Below are 21,247 nucleotides of genomic sequence, written 5' to 3' on the forward strand. Positions count from 1 at the left end.
CTAAAAGACAGAAATCCAAAACCGATGTCGTAACAATTATAATGGCAAAAAGACTGCACAGCTACCCTGGATGATGAAGTTTGGTCCATGATTTGGAACCCACATAGGAGATTCCCCCGCTCAATACCCCTAGAGCTGCAGCAGTTCAAAATATTAGCGAGGTGGTATCTCTCACCTCAAAGGATCTCTCACATGAGCTCCAGGCACTCACCATTATGCTGGAAGGAATGTCAACAGATTGGCACCTTCGCACACTGCTGGTGGCAGTGTGAGAAGATCCAGAGCTTTTGGAAAGAGGTACAGAGGTTAGTTAAACACATTATCAACATAGACATGCCACTATGCCCGGAAGGGCTTTTTCTAGACTACTGGCCACCAAATATAGAAAATCATGTGCACAAAAATACCTTGAATGTGATGGTCTACGCTGCCAGGACCTCCACTGCTACATGTTGGAAGGACACAAAGCCGCCCGAAACACTGATTTGATACAAGAAGTTATGGGATCAATTCTTGATGGAGTGTGTCACCTGCAAAATGAACAACGCTGCTCTTTGGCCGATTTCCACTAAATTCATGGAGAAGTGGAATCCCATTCTGGACTTTCTCACTAAAGACTAAAGTCCCATTCTGGACTTTCTCAGTATCATGAATGGTTGTATATACTGAGCTTCTCTGTAGGTTTCATCTACACATTAGGAGTATAACAAAGATTAGCCTGGCTACCCACAAGTTTCGGCTAGGATGTCTTTCTAAGATACACGGAACTCTGAAACACCAAGTTATTACATACTCACAAGATTGAAGTTTGGTTACTCTGATTTCTATTGCACATAGTTCGCAGATGTTGAATCTTTGTACATGTTTTACACCTTTACATGATAAGTTAGCATACTGTTTATGTTCGATGTTCTGTATTTAATGTCAAATTATAATGTTACTTGATTATACTTTGTGAAAAATTCAATAAATTATTAATTTTAAAAAATTGCTCCATATCTTTTTGCTGGTACTCCCCCCCCTTCCATTCAGACAATTCAAAGTGTGAAACTCTAGCTCAGGGGTCCTCAATCTTTTTTTTTTTTTGCCATCAAGTCAGACTGACTTCTGGCGACCCCTAGTGGAGCTTGAAGGCAAAGGGATGTTCAGGGGTGGCTTGCCATCACCTTCCTCTGCATCACAACCCTGGTGTTTATTTTTATTTATTTATTCAATTCAATTTCTATCCAGCCCTTCCCACGAGTGGACTCAGGGCAGGTTACAACATCAGTATAAAACAATAAAATCAAGATTAAAACTATAAACTTAACCCTTAAATCAAACTATATCACAACTATTACAATGGTGCCCTGGTGTTAAACAATTAGAAGCAGAAAGGTCTAAATCCCATAAGAGATTCCAGATTATAAATACCCTACCTTGGGTAAACCAAGACAGTTAGAATTGAAGACCATGGTACAGATGGTAACAGAAAGGTAACAGGGTGGTAACAGGAAGGGCCAGATGATATTTGACGTCCGCTGCCTCACCCAAAAGCCTGGCGGAAGAGCTCTGTCTTATAGGCCCTGCAGAACTGTAAAAGGTCCCGCAGGGCCTTGATCTCTAGCAGGAGTTCATTCCACCTCCAAGGTATTCCTTGGAGGCCGCCCTTCCAAATACTTGCCAGGGTCAACCCTGTTTAGCTTCTGAGATCTGACGAGATTGGGCTTGCCTGGGCTATCCAGGTCAGGGCTGGGGACTTCGACTTTGTTGAGCTGGTGGGCAGTTTTGGAATTCTGACACAGGGTGCTGGGTGTAACCCCAAAATGGCTGCCACAGGAAGCAGAGCCAAACACACAGAAGAGGCCCAAGTGCAGGGAAGAAGAAGGGTAATTTAGGAAATAAACTGGAAAAAGGAGTGAGAACATTGTGGTGGCAGCTGTGACTGAAACAACATTATTTTAATCTGCACATAGCCAATTGGATCTTCAGTGGCCAGTCAGAAGTCCTGATGGGCAAGAGCCCCATCTGGCCCCACCCACCTTCTAAAAACACTTGGTAGGTGCCAAGAAAGGTGTTGGGGGGGGGGAGCACCCACAGGCAGCACATTGGGGACACCTGCTCTAGCTCATTGAAATATTGTCTGTTGTAGGTTTGCAAAACAGGCTTTTAAATGATACGTTCATGCATTTTTTGTTTATAAACTTCTTGGAACTTTTTGAGGCTTGTGCAAGTATGATAATTCTATCTGCTAGGGTTGCCAAATCTTCTTCCCCCCGCGGCGGGGGAGCGTCGCTGCGGTCCGGGAGTCGTCCGGATGTGCGCGCGCGCGCGCGCCGGCATAGTAGGGTTGCCAAATCGGGCCGGGGGGCGGGGAACCCCCCGCTTCCGCGGCCCGATTTCCGCCGCAGGGGAATTCCGGCCCGGGGGGAACCCCGCCCCCCAAGCTGCGTCACCGCCACGTTGCCAACGTTGGGGGCGTGGCTGAGCTCGTCGGAGGGGAAAACCATATGGTTTTCCCCTCCGACGAGCTCAGCCACGCCCCCAACGTTGGCAACGTGGCGGTGACGCAGCTTGGGGGGCGGGGTTCCCCCCGGGCCGGAATTCCCCTGCGGCGGAAATCGGGCCGCGGAAGCGGGGGGTTCCCCGCCCCCCGGCCCGATTTGGCAACCCTACTATCTGCTTCATGCCGTTATATTGCTTTTAGGATGCACTGTGCAGATTGAAGGATCATTTCTGCTTTAAACAGTTTACCTTGTTCTTTGTACCGTTGATCCATATATATGCATTGTTGAAATTACCAGTACGAAACACCTTCACCAAAAAGCAAATTTGGGGCAAAATTCCACTTTGGACATGGCAAGATATTTCAAGATTCAGTGTATAGTTTAAGCTCTCAAATCTGGATATATGCATTTGTGGGTCAATTGAGGTCACATATCAACCATGCATCAGAATCCTACACTGTTTTAATTCTGACATCATTCAGTGGGGGTTCCATGAGAAGCCCTTAAAACAGTTTCATGTCACAGAGACCATTGCAGTTTGGTAGATAATGTTTGACTGGGCTTTGTGAAAATTGAGCTGAAATCTCCCCTAAGGTATTCTTTTTATTTTATTTTTTCCTGGTGGCTTTGGGCTACAGCCTTCAAACTTCTCATCAGGGAAGCTGGAGCAATGGTTGATCCATCTACCAGTGGGATATAAGGATTTTGTAACTCTTTGCATATATATGGAAATACTGAATAATAACACCAATGCTTTTCCTAGCTAATTGTAGCTTGTTACTATATTAATGGTATAACAAATAACAATAGAAGGAGGATTTTTTAAAAAAGATCTTGTAGCAGTAGAAATTGAACACAGCAGGCCATAATTGAGAGTTTGAGTCTTTTTTAAAAAAAATTCAAATTAATAATGGTGGAGTTATTATCCCATAAAGGTAAAAGAACTGTTCAGCCAAAACAAGTCAGATCAAAGAACAGTTTCAAAGATAGATCATGGCCTTAATCTCCCATTCAAGTTAGTAAGAGTATGATTCTTAGTCAGTATATACATAATTTGGTGAGCATTTAATATATATTGTATCCATAGAATATCTGGAAATTTCACTGATTATTTAGGACTCCAGACTGTGGTGTATAGATTACAATTGCCCAATAAAGACCTTTTCATTTTAATTTTCTCTCCCTCTCTCTTTTATTGGTTCACAATAACCAGCCAGCTGATTATACAGATCCCAGCATTTTTCTGCCCTTATCAGTGTGGTTTGTTCTGTAAGGGGGGATTTGAGAGATGGGGCACACAGGTAGACTATTGAAAGGGAAGGCAAGTGTCTTGAATTGACGTCAAAACAAACCAGGATTAGAACTATTTCTGAGCTTGTGCTATATTCACTACATTGCAGTCCTCCTTTACCAGGTATTGGCGCCGAGCACTGGGGATGCAAGTTAGATATGCTAACTGTGATGACTACCAGTTTTGCTATTCCTACCGAGGGAGACCTGGGCACAGACCCACCATACTCATGTTACATGGATTCTCGGCACACAAAGATATGTGGCTCTCTATAGTCAAGGTATGTTTCTGTTTCTCTGGAAGCGAAAGAAAAATACCACCTCAGGAAAAACCAAATCTTTGCGGTTGTGCCTAAGGGCTGATTCATATGTAATCGTTCCTGTGCATTTGCCACTCTGGTTGGCATCCATCTTGCATAGGCAATATATGGATATTTGTAGGTAGATCGGTTTTTGTGATTTATTTTCCATTGGTTCTTCTGATGTTAGTCCAGGAAGCATTCATATGATGCAGACATCCATATGTTATCAACGTATCCTGGAAGCTAGTTATAGAGAGCAGTGGAACTATGCTATCAACCATGAAATCAGGATCGGGGACAAGTCCAGATGGCCCAGTGGGTGGTGTAGTGCCCAGCTGAGAGCGCAGGAAAAGTCATATGATGATGTAGTTCCCACTTCTGTAGTAATCTAACATGGAATGTGGAAAGACAGCTGTGCAGACTGAATACCACAGAGTTGTCCTGGACAGCTCTGGAAACTTTGGGCTATCACACTTCTGTACCTGCTTGTGAAAACACCTGTGGGTGGTAGAGCTGCTCTTGATGGGGCTGCTCTTTTCTAAGCCTTGAGATGAATTATTATGAAGCAGGGCTCTTTTTGTAGAAAAAGCCCAGCAGGAACTCATTAGCATAATAGGCCACACCCAACAGCAGGAACTCATTAGCATATTGGGCCACATCCCTGACAGCACAGCTCATTAGCACATTAGGCCACGCCCACATGTTACCAGAAGTGTGGTTATCCAGCCACACCCACCTTTTGCTTGTTATTCTGTTTACCTTGTTTGTTGTCAAAACCAGGGCTTTTTTTGTAGGAGGAACTCCTTTGCATGTTAGGCCACACACCCCTAATGTAGCCAATCCTAATGAGTTTCTGCTGTTGGGTGTGGCCTATTATGCTAATTAGTTCCTGCTGGGCGTAGCCAACTTGGGAGCCAGCCAGAACTCCATTAAAAAATAGCCCTGATTATGAGAGACTAGAAAGGGGATTGTGTTTATTTGCTTGCTTGCCTGTTCACAAAGAATATGCCTAATATGTCTAAAAACAAGCTGAGAACACTTTAGGTTGATGGTATGTGTGTATAATTCTTCTCTCTCACACACAAAAGGTCTCCTTTATGCTTTGCCTTGAAAGGAATAGGTTGTGCTGATAAGCGTTAAAATAGTCCAGGCATTGCCAGTACAAGGTTAAAAAATAACAGTGTCTAGAAACCTGTTCAGATTTGCTTTTGCTTTAGCAAAGTCTCTCCTTCAGCCTAACCACTTGGAGCTTGTTTTCTGCAGTTCCTTCCGAAGCACCTGCACTTGATTTGCGTTGATATGCCTGGCCATGAGGGCACTACCCGGTCATCTCTAGATGACTACTCAATTTATGGGCAAGTGAAAAGAATACACCAGGTAACATTTCAAGTAATCCCCCCCCCCGTTTACTTATTCTTCCTGTTCTACCTTTGTGTATGCATGAATCACTTGAGGGTTCTTGTTTTGTTTTAAGGCGATTACAAGCACTTTCACACATGCTGAACAATCCACTTTTAATGCATTTTGGTGATTGTTTGCAAGTGGACTTTGCCCTTTCATGCAGTAAACTCCAGTTGCAAACTGGATTGAAAGTGTGTGAAAGGATGTTACAATGAAGAATAGGGGAGACTTAGAAACCTGTGCTTGAACTGACATCTCTCACAGTGCCACCCGAAGCAAATTTACACCCTTCTGTGCCCACTGAAGTCAATGAGCTTAGAAGGGTGTCATTCTGTCAGCTTCTCATTTACGGTGTTCACCAGCAGCCATGGCCAGCCAGTCACAGTCTCAAAGACTCCCTTGCCCATCTCTCTGCCCCTTCCTCCCAAATCCTTTATCTTCTTAACTCTTCAAGTCCTGCCCCCTGCAAATCCTAATAGATCTTTGAATAAAAGCAACCCCCCCAAAAAAAACAACAAAGTTGTAGCTGGTTGTTTGAATGAATGGACTGCTCAAGCTTTGGTGACTAGGAAGTCTTGTTTACCGTGGGGATGTAATCTCTGAGTCTTCCTTTCTCCTGCTTTTCTAATACATTGAATGGCAAGAGTAGCACTAAAGGCATTTCAGTTTTTACAGTGAGACCGTACAAACATATATCTCTGTTCTTCCAGTGGCTCTGCTTCTACTGTGTGATTTGCTTGACAGACTGCTGCTTCTTCAGCTCTGGGCATTTCCATAAATAAGCAGACTATATGTACAGAAACACAGTTTGGAGCTAGTGTCCCTGAGACAGTCTCCCTAACAACTAGCACACAAGAGGGTTCCTTTTTGTTATCCTTCCCATGTCTGTTTATAGGATGTGTTTGTTTTCTCAGAGGGTGAGATGACTGAACATCATTGAAGGTTGCAGATCTGAGTTATAGGGAATCAGGACCGTGCATAGACTACCAGCCCCCCACATACACACCTCCTTCACTCTGGTCAAGAGCTTGCACACTATATTACACATTTTCAGTCAGTTACACAGAAGTATTCTTGCATTCCTCTTGTTCTATATGATACGCATCTTCATTTTGCCCCCCTCCCTCCATGGTTTTCATTAACAAGTTCTTTACACTTGACATAAGGGAATTGTTACTTGTAATGATGGGGGGGGTACACGTGAAGTGCACCTCCAAACTCCCAAGTCAAGGGATCTTTGCTCTGTGAACTCTTTTCTTAGCTTTAATATCAAACATGGGGTCTCTCGTGCAGTCTCATCACATGGTCTAAGATGTCATGGGGGGGGGGGTACCCCACATCTTGAGTTTCAAGATCATCTGTAGTTCTAAAACACAGAATACTCAGAGGAGTTACCTAAATGAATAATTAGTCAAAAAAAACCCCAACCAAATATTTTGGATTATAAGGTGCTGAGGGAAGAACAATCGGTTTTATCAAGAACTCTGTATTTTTATGAAATCACCCTAAAGCTGCCAATATAGCTGATACGGGTTGAAGCCTATTCCACATTGGCCTTCCCCATCAGAAATTACACAACCCCTAATCTTTTCTTGATCAAGAAAGGGCACTTTTTTGTGTGAAACTTGCAAAATCTGCACTGTTCGTGGGGCTTTCTTGCTCTCCCTGGCATAGCTGGGTCAAAAATCTTTCATGAATAACTAATTCTTTCTTGAGAATAGTAAAGGGGAGCAGCTCAGGGCTCTGGCAGTAAGATCACCCACTCTAGCTTTATTCCTAAGGGGAGCAGCTCAGGGCTCTGGCAGTAAGCTAACCCGCTCTAGCGTATACTGTGGCACTGAATCTCCAGAGTCATTATTTGCTTTTCTTATTTATTTTTAAACACATTACTCTGATTGCTCCCAGTCCTATAAAATTGCTGCCTGTGATGTACCAACGCATTGTTGCCCTTTTGTTTTTTCTCCCCCCAGTTTGTCGAATGTATCAATCTGAACAGAAAACCCTTTCATCTAGTAGGCACTTCAATGGGCGGAAATGTTGCAGGCGTTTACGCTGCTCAGTATCCAGCAGACATCTGCAGTTTAAGTCTCGTGTGCCCTGCAGGTGAGTGAACACAAGGAAGTAGTGGAATATAGAGCCAGGTCCGAAGGAACTGAATGCTGGAGTTATGTACCATGTTTGTGTAGACACTGGGAGGAAACAGGATTCAGATAGCTCTTGAACTGTTGCCAGTCCCCTTTGGCCTTGGTTCAGACAGGTGCCTAAGTGAGAAATGTGTGGTGAACCACATATTTAACTTCCTCCTCCCTTGCTATAATTCTTAGGACAGCCCGCCTGCATTCTAGTATTGAGGCACTGGGTTGAATTCTGTGCCGTGCCAGCATAAGAGACTGGCGGAACCAGCTTTTTCCTGCTTCCCCCAGCAACTATGAACCTTGAAAGGGTGATGCTGAAAGCAACATGGGCTCTGGTGCTGCCAGAACAGGCCGGGGGGAGGCCATTTTAGCCATTCAGTGCTCCCTCTAAGCTGAGTTAGTGTGAGACAGCTCACAGTTTTTTAGCCTCCGGCTCACACATTTTTGTCTTAGCTCAGGAAGGATGGCTCCAGAGCAAACTAATTTATGCAGCAGCCAAATCGCTTGCTCACAACTTTAATGCCAGCAGCTCACAGAGTAGAATTTTTTGCTCACCAGACCCCACAGCTTAGAGAGAGCATTGTAGCCATACCCCCCTCCATGACGCCATCTGCCTTATATTGATGAAAAATGCCCCCCTGCCAGTCTCTTGAGCATGTACTCTAGTCTACTACTAAAGACAGCCGTTATGTGGGGTGGAGGGTGGGAAGAATGCAACATATTGATACATCAGGACAGGACACCAATAGGTTGTTGCAAACATTGCAGAGGAGGGAAAGCGGGTAATTGAATATACTGTTTGTTTGCTTGTTTATAGTCCTCCTTTCTCACTGAGGGTCAAGGTGGGTCACATGGTATAGGACAATGCAGTCAAATAGCATGATAGAATGAGATGTCTGAAAAAAGAACAATGGGACTAGGATTATGGGAAAAGTATCACACATGATATGCCAAACAGTACTGATAGTGGAATTATGGAATTAGAACACAGTGCATTAAGAGCAGCGTGATATGTGCAATAAACAAATAATACATACCATAAACAGTGGCATAGATTGCAGTTTTGATGGATTTAGTGTAAAGAGCTTTCATCCTGGATGTCAAATGCTGGATCAGCTTCTGATTAGGGGTAGACCTGCCTGAATGGGGAGGGCGGAGTATAAATCTAATAACTAAATAGATACGTTTGGGTCTGTCTGAACTGAAAATATCCATTTTGACTTCCCAAATGTATCCAGGTTTTATCAGGAAGACTGAACAAAAATTCCCAAAGAATTCCCAGATATAATCAGGAATTACCGGTAAACCCAGTTTGGTGTAGTAGTTAAGAGAACTGGGTTTGATTCCTCACTTCTCTACATGCAGCTGCTGGTGTGACCTTGGGTCAGTCATAAGTTCTTTCAGTGCTGTTCTCTCAAGGGCAGTTCCTGAGAGAGCGCTCTTAGCCCCACCTACCTGACAGGGTGTCTGTTGGTAAAGAGCGATTGTGTACCGCTCTGAGACGCCTTTAGGTTGTGAAGGGCGGGGTATAAATCCAATCTCTTCTTCTTCTCATTATGGCTCCGCTGCCCTTGTTAAGGCTAGTGAGCTTGCTTCTGTGTTCCTTTTGGACTGTAACATGCGGGCGTGCCTGTCATCTGTTTCTCAGGATTACAGCCTTCCAAAGCTAGCAAATTTGTGAAGCAGCTGCAGGAGATGGAGGAGTCTAGGGCCATGGACAGGATTCCATTAATTCCATCCACCCCTGAGGAAATGGCAGACATGTTAAAGCTCTGCTCTTATGTCCGCTTCAAAGTCCCTCAACAGGTAAGACGCATGAATTGCAGGGCAGTCTTTCTTTGGCAATCCTGTTTAGCACCAGTGCTACTGCAGAAAGTGACTTCTGTGCCAGAGGCCTGCTGCTATTTTAGTGAGTGTTTATTAACCTAATATAAATACCACTTATGTGTGTGTGGCAGATGTTGTCCCATAACAGTTTTGGCCTTGGACTTGTTTTGTGGTAGCATGCAAGTCCTGCCATTATAATTCAGTGCCTCTGTGACTTCTCCCTTGGCAGGAGGAACAATCCTCAAGCTACCCAATGTGACAGGAATTCTGAATGAGCATTTCAAAGAGCGTAGATGACTTGAGTACCTTCACACTGCAAAAACTGCCCTTAAAAAAAAATGAAACCGCTAATACCAAGTATACAGATTGTAAAACTTCAAATTGTGATACTTTTCTAGACCTTGTAGTTTCTGAACCTTTCCAACATGATATCTCAAAATCCATGAAAGTCTAGAGAATTTTTAAAAGAAAATCTGACCAAAACCTCACCAAAGTGCTTGAATGATTATGGGTTGAATCCAAGAGTAATTTCTGCTGACAGAAAGGATTTCCATCACCAGAATGGGACTATCTTGCCTCCCCCTTTCCGTGGCAACCTGAAATGTTCCCCCAAATGCTGCTTCTGGGGGGGGGGGTCAGAGCACCTTAAGGAACTGTGTGAGGGGCCAGTGCTCCACAGGATTTATGTGAGTCTTAACAGTCTTTCTTGCTTTCCTTTTTGGTGTTAATTTTCTCCCCAAGCTCTGTCCTGAAAGCTCTTTAGCAGCTGTGTGGGTGTTCATACAGAGAGCAGAGAGCACACTGTGCCATATGCATGAGTTATTTTTTAAAAAAGAAAGGGAGAAATGAATGCAACTGAAATGTTATTTGCTCTATTGGGAATGCTCAGACTGTTCACTCTGTGTGCAAATCTGACGTTCCGGCTAAACAAAATGGCTGGAATTATTTCCAGAATGGGTGAATATATAATCAGTGTCTTTCAAGCAGTCTTTCTGACACAGGATTCCCATGTTCTTAGATGGAAGATACCCTTCCTCTTACCGTTCAGGCATATAGTCCCTTTCTTTTTGGAGATGGAGAGTTGCCTTTATTTGAATAATTCTGTGGGAACTCTTGTTCTGCAGGATCATGAAAGAGACACATTTCCACAGTGTCCTGCAGTAGCTTTTGCTGCAGTTTACCCCTTAATTACATATGAGAAAACAGAACACACAAGTGTTTGATTGTCAGTATGGATTTTCTGGTGCACCTAGGCAGACATTTCCTTTGCTGTCTCCCCAGAAGGAAAATGCTAGAAGCTGTACGTAGCATACATATTCTGTTCTTCTAATACACAGTTATGTATTTTTAGATCCTGCAGGGCCTCGTTGACGTGCGCATACCACATAATGAATTTTACCGTAAATGTAAGTGCATTTCATGTTTCTCTCCTGGGCCATGAATGGGAACACTTTTGGACGGCTCTTTCTTGGAGAGTGAAATTGGTGTTTCAACATTTCTGTGTGCATAGGAAAAAAATACGTTTGTTTCTGTTTTCATTTCTGTATTTTCTTCTCTCATTTTATTTTAAAGATGCCATTTGTTTGCCCTTTCCTTAATTTTTGGTTCATTTGTTTTTGCATCAGACGTGCCAAATTTCAGAGAGACAGGAAAACAGATGCCCATTTAACAGGCAGTTTAAAAAGCATTCTGTTGTCTTTCATAAGAACATAAGAACATAAGAGATGCTAATGTTGGATCAGGCCAAGGCCCATCCAGTCCAACACTCTGTATCCCACAGTGGCCAGAAATACCAGTGCCATCAGGAGGTCCACCAGTGGGGCCAGGACATTAGAAGCCCTCCCACTGTTGACCCCCCCCAAGCACCAAGATGACAGAGCATCACTTGCCCCAGAGTCCCTATCTATACCTTGTGGCTAATAGCCACTGATGGACCTCTGCTCCATATGCTTATCTAATTCCCTTTTGAAGCCGTCCATGCTTGTAGCCGCCACCACTTCCTGTGGCAGTGAATTCCAGTGTTAATCTTTCCATTGATATCAATGAGAGACCCAGACTGGCTTCTTCTGCTTGAAGGATGTGGCCTCTTTTCTCGTAGATTAAGCAGAGTAGTTCACAGACAAGAAAGGCCTACAGCCACTGCACATCTTTTCTCCCTTCCCCTCCATGCTGTTTCAGTCAGTGTATCCAATGCAAAGAACCCCTGATGCATTGCTTTGCATAACTAATGTACAGCAGTGGAAAAGCAAAATGAATGAGATTTCTTTTGATTTTCTCCCGTTCGTTTCTGTCATAAAAACAAATTTCCATCTCCCTTCATTTTGAAAATGAATGCATAACTCAGTTTCTGTTCTCCAAAACCCACTCTGACCCTGCCGTGCAATGCTCCCTCTAAGCTGTGGAGTCTTGTTAGCAAAAATCCTACTTTGTGAGCTACTGGCAGTAAAGTTGTGAGCGAGCGATTTGGCTACTGCATAAATTAGTCTGCTCCGGAGCCATCTTTCCTGAGCTAAGACAAAAATCTGTGAGCTGGAAGCTAACAGCCTGCGAACTAGCTCACACTAACTCAGCTTAGAGGGAACACTGCTGCCGTGTGCTCTGGGCAGATCACAAAGCGAGAGATGGAAGTCATGATTGTCCTCTGTTTTCCTCTTGGGATCTCATATGCTGAAACACATTGCTTGAAGGTTGCACATGGCTACTAGAAAGCCATCTCCAGGTTTTGGGGCCCTCAGGAAGATGCTGTCCTACTGGTCCCCTCTGAGGCACAGTACCACTGTGATGCAGACAGAGGAACTGATTCCTGGCTGCTGGTCCTGAGTACCATTACTTCTTGCTCATACCCCCAGCCAAACAAGCAGCTGCTGCCTCTGTGTGCATCACTCATTCCATTCACTCCATTCACTCACCCGTCAACATAAGAACATAAGAGACACCAATGTTGGATCAGGCCAAAGGCCCATCCAGCCCAACACTCTGTATCACACAGTGGCCAGAATTACCAGTGCCATCAGGAGGTCCACCAGTGGGGCCAGGACATTAGAAGCCCTCCCACTGTTGCCCCCCCCCAGCACCAAGAAGACAGAGCATCACTTGCCCCAGAGTCCCTATCTATACCTTGTGGCTAATAGCCACTGATGGACCTCTGCTCCTTTGTGTGATTTCAGCTGTTTCTCTGGCTCCTATTAGCCATTGTAGCCTACCAGGGCAGGTGAGAGATCTGTAGCCAGCAGCACCACCACCACCCACTGCTGCCTGCCCTCTGCCTATCTGACAGAGGAAGAAGAGGATGAACCACTTCCTTTTCCTGTGCTAAGCATTATGATAATGTTACAGCATTAGTAAATCTACCTAAGCAGCACATGGGGAAGAGGAGATAACACAAGGCTGATAGGTTGGGTGGCAGCCCTACAGGTTTGGTGGTCAAGTGCCACATCTAAAGGGATCTTACATGCACACATCCCCTGGCCGTGCCGACTGACCTTTTCTTTCGTGTGCTCTGGAAATTCTTCTGTTTCTTGTTATCGCCTTTCATTGACAAAAATGAATTCAGTATAAAAGATTTGGGTCACAATCAAATCCCACTTGTGCTAGACTAATTTTTCTCTCTCTTCTTTCTCTCTTCTGAAAAGTATTTTTAGCGATTACAGATGAAAAGTCAAGAAACGCTCTTTATGAAAACATGAGCAAGATCAAAGCCCCAGTGCAGATCATCTGGGGAAAGCAAGATCAGGTACATCAGCCAATTTGCTTTTCATGTTTTTTCCTCCACGGTGCAAATGAAAGATAAGTGAGTACAGAAGAATAGCAAATGAGGAGAGCTAGAAAGGTAGTGCCTTAAAAATGAACAAATGCATTGCTACCTTTCTGGGCCCAGAGCCCAGTCCCCCTGTCCAGATGCTACAATAAAGTTTGTTAGTCTTAAAGGTGCTACTGGACTTTTTGCTATTTTGTAGCAACAGACTAACACGGCTGACTCCTTTGGATCTTGCCCAGATGCATATTAATTTATAATCTAGCAGGTACAACTAGTTTTCTTGCTACATTGTACAGTGTACATTGTACAGTATAGTGGTTAAATGCGCGGACTCTAATCTGGGAGAACCGGGTTTGATTCCCCCCACTCCTCCACTTGCACCTGCTGGAGGACCTTGGGCAAGCCGTAGTTCTGATAAGAGCTGTTCTTGAAAAAGAGCAGTTTCTGTCAGAGCTCTCTCAGCCTCACCTACCTCACAGGGTGTCTGTTGTGGGGAGGGGAAGGGAAAGGAGTTTGTAAGCCGCTCTGCGACTCCTTTGGGTAGTGAAGGGCGGGGTATAAATCCAATCTCTTCTCTTCTTCTTCTACATAACAGGCAGGAAGTTAAAGGTCTTCACCTGCCCAAGGCACTTTTGCTGGGCTTAGACAGTGTGATGAAATGACTTAGACAAACAGATGTGGATACCTTTCAGAGGCTTTTAAATATGTCTGTTTAGAATTAATTCTAAGTTCTGTTACTTGAAGTTGTTACACAGCAGTCTGTTTAGAAAAGAATGGTGTATGATTGGTTAAATACGTAGCCCTGCTTTCAGCTAGGCAGACTCCTTTTAGGATCTTGAAAAAGAGTAACAGGTAAATATTTCCTTCTGTTTTCATTTTTGGCTGCACCTGTATTGGCCAGAGTTTTGGGGTTTTTTGGGGGGTCTGTTATTAAAACAAGTGAGAGTGGCAAGAGATGCAGTGGCTACAGGCCTTTCCTGTTGGTGAACGGCCCTGCCCTGTTCATTTGAATGGAGACAACACATCTGTGTGAGCTGATCTGTACAGAACTATTCAACCCACAGAAGACAGTCCGGCTGTCTCTTTGGGTGGAGGAGGTACATGTGTTGTTGTTGTTGTTATTTATATAATTTGAGGAGGTACATGTGTTGTTGTTGTTGTTGTTATTTATATAATTGGAGCTCCACACCTGTTCAGAATTGCTGTAACAGGGCAAATGGATGTTGTATGCGAGACTAGGAAGAAGAGGGTTGTGGTGAATACTAATTCACCCAGAGTTCCAAGGTGCCATTAGTACCAGAGCTTTAGTTAGGGAGAAAGGTGTTGTCATGACAACTAAATGGACTGACTCTGTTCCAAGAGTTGCTGGCAGAGTTGGGGGGGGGGAGAGGCAGAAAAATGCAACAGCAGGAAGGAAACAAAGGTGATGTGATGAAATTAGTAATGTGAGTGGGAGGGCTGATTATATGTGAGGGAGTAGGAAAAATATGAGGGCAAAACTGCATTGAAAACAAAGTGGAATTGGACGAGGGACAGAGTTAGCACCTTAGAGACCAACAAGATTTTGGGGGTATAGGAACTTTGAGAATCAAAGCTCCCTTCATCAGATGGTCTGTCAGAGAGCTTATACCCTCAAAATCTGGTTGGTCTCTAAGGTATTACTAGACTTGACTCTATCTGTTCTACTGCAGACCTAGGGGGCTGCCCCGTGAAACTGTACTCTAGGGAAGTGGAGTGCATTAGGTGGTCCAGGTGCTACAAAGGGCCTCCCATGGCTTTCCTTTTTCTGTATGACACCTATTTTCAGCCTGAAGTCAGTCTCTTGGTTGGTCTCAAATATTGCTGCAGTAGCTCCTACTAGGTTCTGCACATTGAGATGTTTTGGGCAACGACTCTTAAAGGCAGCTTGAAACATGAGAAATTTCCTGTGCAGACAGCATTTCCATGTATGGAAAAAGGGTATAGGTTAATAACATCTGACAATCACACGTACTCCTACTCCATGTGCTCACATGGGGAATGGGGAGGGGTCTAGGAAGATGCAGCGGGGTTGGGGGAGAACCAGTCTGAGGGACCTAACAGAAGCAGAAGAGATTAGGAAAAGATGGCAAGAATACACAGAAGAACTATACAAGAAAGACCTCGATGTCCTTGACAACCATGATGGTATAATCACTGACCTCGACCCAGACATCCTGGAATGTGAAGTGCACTCCATTTGCCAGCAAATTTGGAAAACGCAACAGTGGCCACAGGATTGGAAAAGGTCAGTATACATTCCAATCCCAAAGAAGGGCAATGCCAAGGAATGTTCAAACTATCGCACAATTGCACTCATATCACATGCTAGCAAGGTCATGCTCAAGATCCTACAAGCTAGGCTTCAACAGTACGTGGATAGAGAACTACCAGAAGTACAAGCTGGGTTTCGAAGAGGTAGAGGAACTAGAGATCAAATTGCCAACATTCGCTGGATTATGGAGAAAGCAAGAGAGTACCAGAAAAATATCTACTTCTGCTTCATTGACTATGCTAAAGCTTTTGACTGTGTGGATCACAACAAACTATGGCAGGTCCTTAAAGAGATGGGAGTACCAGACCACCTCACATGTCTCTTGAGAAACCTGTATAAGGGCCAAGAAGCGACAGTTAGAACCGGATATGGAACAACTGATTGGTTTAGCATAGGAAAAGGAGTACGACAAGGATGTATATTGTCACCTTGCTTATTTAATATATATGCAGAGTACATCATGCGAAATGCTGGCCTGGATGAATCACAAGCGGGAATTAAGATTGCTGGGGAAAAGATCAACAACCTCAGATATGCAGATGATACCACTCTAATGGCTGAAAGTGAAGAGGACCTAAAGAGCCTCTTGCTCAGGGTAAAAGAGGAGAGCGCAAAAGTGGGCTTGAAGCTCAACATAAAAAAAAAAAAAACTAAGATCATGGCATCCGGCTCCATCAGTCCTTGGCAAATAGAAGGGGAAGTAATGGAAGTAGTGACAGACTTCACGTTCCTGGGATCCCAGATCACCGCAGACTGTGACAGCAGCCATGAAATTAAAAGACGCCTGCTCCTTGGGAGGAAAGCGATGGCGAACCTAAACAGCATGATAAAAAGTAGAGACATCATCCTGCCAACAAAAGTCCGCATGGTCAAAGCAATGGTATTCCCAGTAGTCATGTATGGCTGCGAGAGTTGGACTATAAGGAAGGCCGAGCGCCGAAGAATAGATTCTTTTGAACTATGGTGCTGGAGAAGACTCTTGAGAGTCCCTTGGACTGCAAGAAGATCAAATCAGTCAATCCTAAAAGAAATCAACCCTGACTGTTCCCTGGAAGGCCAGATAATGAAACTGAAGCTCAAATACTTTGGCCACCAAATGAGAAGGGAGCACTCACTGGAGAAGACCCTGATGCTGGGAAAGATTGAAGGTCAAAGAAGACGGAGACGGCAAAGGATGAGATGGTTGGACAGTGTCATAGATGCAATGAACACGAAATTGAGCAAACTTCAGAGGACGGCGGAAGACAGGAAGGCCTGGCGTGATCTGGTCCATGGGGCCGTGAAGAGGCGGACTCGACTGTGCGACTGAACAACAACAACAAATAGCCCTTTAGAAGCCAGGAGACTAACCACAAGGAGGCACATATGGTACACTGGAGGATAAATCTGCGACTGAACAACAACAACAAATAGTGCTTTAGCAGCCAGGAGACTAACCACAAGGAGGCACATATGGTACACTGGAGGATAAATCAACAATATTTTCATGTAGAATCTATATGTAACACTCTTTAAGTCTTAGGATTTAATTAATAGACTTTTTGAATTCTTATCATCTGTAGTCTTTGCCTTTTTATTCTCATTTATCTTCTAACGTCGCTCAGCTAACATTTATGTATGTACTGACTGCCTTATTTAGCCATTTCAGCATTGTTTGGGCGGTTCATAAAACATCATGTTATGGCAGCCATTTAGCCTCTCCTGTGGCATATCAGTCTTCGGGTCTAGTGAGAGTAATGTTGCTTTGTGAATCCAGTGTGAGAAAAAGTTAACTTCTTGCTGTAATCCCACTTTCTTCTTTTACTGTTATTCTTGCAGGGTAAAAAAGTATAGAATCTATATGTAACACTCTTTAAGTCTTAGGATTTAATTAAAAGACTTTTTTTGCATTCTTCTCATCTGTAGTCTTTGCCTTTTTATTTCAGTTATCTTCTAACGTTGCTCAGCTAACATTTATCTACTGACTGCCTTCTTTCGCCATTTCAGCATTGGTTGGGCGGTTCATAAAACATCATGTTATGGCAGCCATTTAGCCTCTCCTGCGCCATATCAGTCTTCGGGTCTATTGAGAGTAATGTTGCTTTGTGAATCCAGTGTGAGAAAAAGTTAACTTCTTGCTGTCATCCCACTTTCTTCTTTTATTCCAACCTCAGTATTAAAATCTATTGCAATTCCAGCCTTATTAAATGCTTCTTGCAGCCCAACTAATTCCTGACGATTTCCTGGTGAATGCTACTGATGTAAGGGTCAGCGCACAGTGTTTGTCTAAGATGACCCATTTACCTTAATCCTGTGATAAGGCATGTTTTTCTCTTGAGCAATATCCTTTTCTCTCTCTCCCCCCCCCCCAATTTTCCTCTAGGTGCTGGATGTTTCGGGAGCAGATATTTTTTCCAACCTCAGTATTAAAATCTATTGCAGTTCCAGCCTTATTAAATGCAGCCCAACTGATTCCTGACAATTTCCTGGTGAATGCTACTGATGTACGGGTCAGCGCAGTGTTTGTCTAAGATGACCCATTTACCTTAATCCTGTGATAAGGCATGTTTTTCTCTTGAGTAATATCCTTTTCTCTCTCTCCCCCCCCCCCAACTTCCTCTAGGTGCTGGATGTTTCAGGAGCAGATATTTTAGCAAAATCAATTCCTGACTGTCAAGTACACATTTTGGAGAACTGTGGACACACTGTAGTCGTGGAACGGCCCAGGAAAACAGCAAAGCTCCTCCTGGAGTTCTTAGCTACTGTCCAGAATGCAGAAAACAATAAGAAACTGGCTTGATCTTTTATTGTCAATTGAACCCTTAAGCTAGATGTTTCAGTTGTCATGAAATTCTCAGGGATCTTGTACAGAACTTGGTGACCGTGCCAAAATCCCTGAAGAAATCCGAAAATTTGATCTATTAATTTGTAGTTCTGCCAGTGCAGTGACTCAACGGACACTGAGCAAAGTTCAGGTTATGGTTGCTCTTGGTAAAGTCCAGTAAAGTTCCACAATATTTGGGAAGTAGCAGAAGGCCCATCATACCTGTGGTACTACAAATTTATTTTTCGTTTGGTACCATCCCAACTATTTTTTGACAACATCTTCACAAACTTTAAAACTAGGTATCCAAGTTGGAATTGGATAGTGTTCGTGTTAACTAGATAGCCTGAAGAGATACAGATCTACTTTTTATCTTGCCGAGGTGCCAATTTTCATCCTTTGCAATGATCTGGTATATTGTAAAGCCTGGCTGAGTGGAAAATGATGGGCTTGTGGGGGCTTCCTGATTTCAGCCAATCTTCTTGCAATGTTATGGTGCAATTCTAAACAGAGTTTATACCCTTATAAGCCCATTGACTTCTGTGGACTTAGAAGGGTGTAACTCTGCTTTGTACTTGCATTATCCTAAGCAGCTTTAGTTATAAGTAAGTAGCACTGATTTCAATGGGCCTTACTCCCAAATAAAATGTATAGAGGACTGCAGCCTGAATTACCTGGGAAAAAATTATTTCCTGCTTATCCACTGGACTTCACCCATAGAGTACACGTCATATAATTATTTATATAATATATAAACTAGAATATGACCTGAAATCAGAAAATTCTATATCATGGAATGTACTGGCCAATCCTTATGTTTATGCAGCTCTGTTATGTGATCTAGCATAATATCTGGCTAACTGGAACGTAGGTGTCAATGACATTCTTTTAAAATATATAGGAAACACAGTACAGAGGGAAACTTCATAGACTGAGAGCCTCAGGGGTATCCTGCCTCTTAGTATATACGGCTTTGCATGATAAGCAGCTCTTACAGAAGATTCTGGTGATCAAGGTGTTTGCAGAAGTGCCGTTTTTGTAGCTCATTACTTTATGATTTTGTCAGAGAATGAAGGTGACATACAAGATTTTAATGGTATGAAAGTTTCATGGACTGTGCAGCTCTGTAATGTTTACACTAATTTATTATGGATGAGTTTTTCTATCCCTTGATGAGTCCTTTGTTATGTATGTACTGCCTTAATTGTCAGCAATGCTGAAATATTGGTATCATCTGGCCTTGCTTTCATTACAAATATGTTCTTATAGCCTGTGGTTGTGGTATCCAAACAACTCTGGAGTTACTGGTGTAGGAATTCAAGCTTTAAGGGGCAATCCACTGACTATAGAATTCACATGCACACAGACCAGACTTGTTTAGATCTACTGAGGTCAAGGAAACTACAACTGTATTTATGTGATTAGCAAATCATTCCCTATGAAAAGTGATCTTTCTGTACAGTTAATAAACCATGGAGCCATTTTGGAGCCAATCCTGGAGCCATTTTTTTTTCATCTAGATGGGATCTGATCCAAGCAATAAATACTGTAGATAGACACATAAGTGATCAAATTCAGGTGCAAGTTGGAATGAGCTGTTTTCTCGGCTCTATTCTTAATTACATGTTCCACTGAGTGTTTTGATGTAAATAATTGAGTTTTTGTAATGAATTCTATGAATTCTGTGAATGGTTAAATAATTGGGGGTGGGGTGGGGATGAATAATTGATGCACAAATTTGTGCCCCATGTGCTCCCGGGGCCGAATGAAATATGTGACAATTAAATATAATTAGAGTGTTGTAAATGCTTGTCTGCTTACCAAACTCTTACAATGTGAATTGTTTATCAGATGCAGTATAAGCTTCAATAGATTGCTTTTTAAAAAGAAAATGTATATTGGTACAGAGCATACCAAATATGGTGGTCTTCTCTTTTTCCAGTTATTTGTACTAGTATCTGGTAGCAAGTTGTAGCTGAATTAAATGTCTGTATGAGGGGTCATTTGGGGGGGATGCGGGGGGACGCCATCCCACCGGGTGAGGTGCGGGAGGGCGGGGCCTGGAGCTCCCTGCTGGTGCCCGCTGGAGGGCGTACTAGTATCTGGTAGCAAGTTGTAGCTGAATGAAATGTCTGTATCAAAACTAGAAAGCTAAGCTTGTTGCATAAACCGTGATTTTTTAAAAAACATACGGGGAAGGTTTTTGAAAAATCTAACTCCCCTCTTCCAAAATGTGCAGCAAGCTTCATTGCTAATTTACATACAAATTTATTTCAGTACTAGGAATAAGGCCTGTTGCAGACATAAATACAACAAGCTCTAGAAAGAGGCTCTGGGCAGGTGCCCAGACACAGAGTCCACAGAGTCCACCATTTTCTCCAGGGGAACTGATCTCTGCCATCTGAAGAGCAGTTGTAATTCTGAGTGATCTCCCCCTCACCTGGAGATTGGCAACAATGGTTCCCCAGGAGGAAATGGCTGGTTTGGAGGGTGGAGTCTATGGCATTGTACCTGTTTGAGGTTCCACCGTTCCTCAAGCCCCACCCTCTCCAGGCTCCACCTCTGAAATCTCCAGGAATTTCCCAACCTGGAGGTGGCAACCCTATCTCCTTCCCAGCCAACCATCAACATGCCATTATGTGCCCCTCTGACTTCAGGTTTCCATCTCCTCCCCCCCTTCCAGCAGCTTCTACCTAGGAAATGTACAGTCTTTCTCTGCAGTGGGGACAAAAGCAGCTCACATCATTCTCTTCTCCCCCTTTAGATCTGCAGAACAACCCTGTGAGGTAGGTTAGGCTGAAAGTCTGTGAGTGGTCTGAAATCACACAATCAGCTTCCATAGTAAGAACCTGGGTCTGCCAGTCCCTGCTCTGAAGCACTAACTGCTACATCACACTGGCTGTCTTAGGGGGGCTGCTGCTGGTGAACAGGAGCAAGTTAAGTCATGCTAGTT

General features: G+C 43.5%; 1 protein-coding gene across 1 annotated transcript; it reads left to right on the top strand.

Annotated features, from left to right (window-relative positions):
• The first annotated feature begins 1,452 nt into the window (after positions 1–1,452).
• LOC107124493 (monoacylglycerol lipase ABHD6-like) lies at positions 1,453–20,021 on the top strand. The gene is made up of 8 exons (XM_015427972.1): positions 1,453–1,475; positions 3,901–4,057; positions 5,342–5,455; positions 7,450–7,582; positions 9,263–9,420; positions 10,793–10,847; positions 13,074–13,174; positions 18,094–20,021. The coding sequence occupies exons 1-8, from the start codon at positions 1,453–1,455 to the stop codon at positions 18,268–18,270; spliced, it is 918 nt and encodes a 305-aa protein (XP_015283458.1). The 3' UTR covers positions 18,271–20,021.
• The last annotated feature ends 1,226 nt before the right edge of the window (positions 20,022–21,247 follow it).

This window comes from Gekko japonicus, unplaced genomic scaffold (assembly GCF_001447785.1).
Source record: "Gekko japonicus isolate JY-2015 unplaced genomic scaffold, Gekko_japonicus_V1.1 scaffold980, whole genome shotgun sequence".
Taxonomy (NCBI): domain Eukaryota; kingdom Metazoa; phylum Chordata; class Lepidosauria; order Squamata; family Gekkonidae; genus Gekko; species Gekko japonicus.

Coding starts and splice junctions, on each gene's coding strand:
- LOC107124493 (XM_015427972.1), top strand. CDS start 1,453: ATGGTACAGATGGTAACAGAAAG. Junction 4,058..5,341: donor TGTGGCTCTCTATAGTCAAG/GTATGTTTCTGT, acceptor TGTTTTCTGCAG/TTCCTTCCGAAGCACCTGCA. Junction 9,421..10,792: donor GCTTCAAAGTCCCTCAACAG/GTAAGACGCATG, acceptor ATGTATTTTTAG/ATCCTGCAGGGCCTCGTTGA.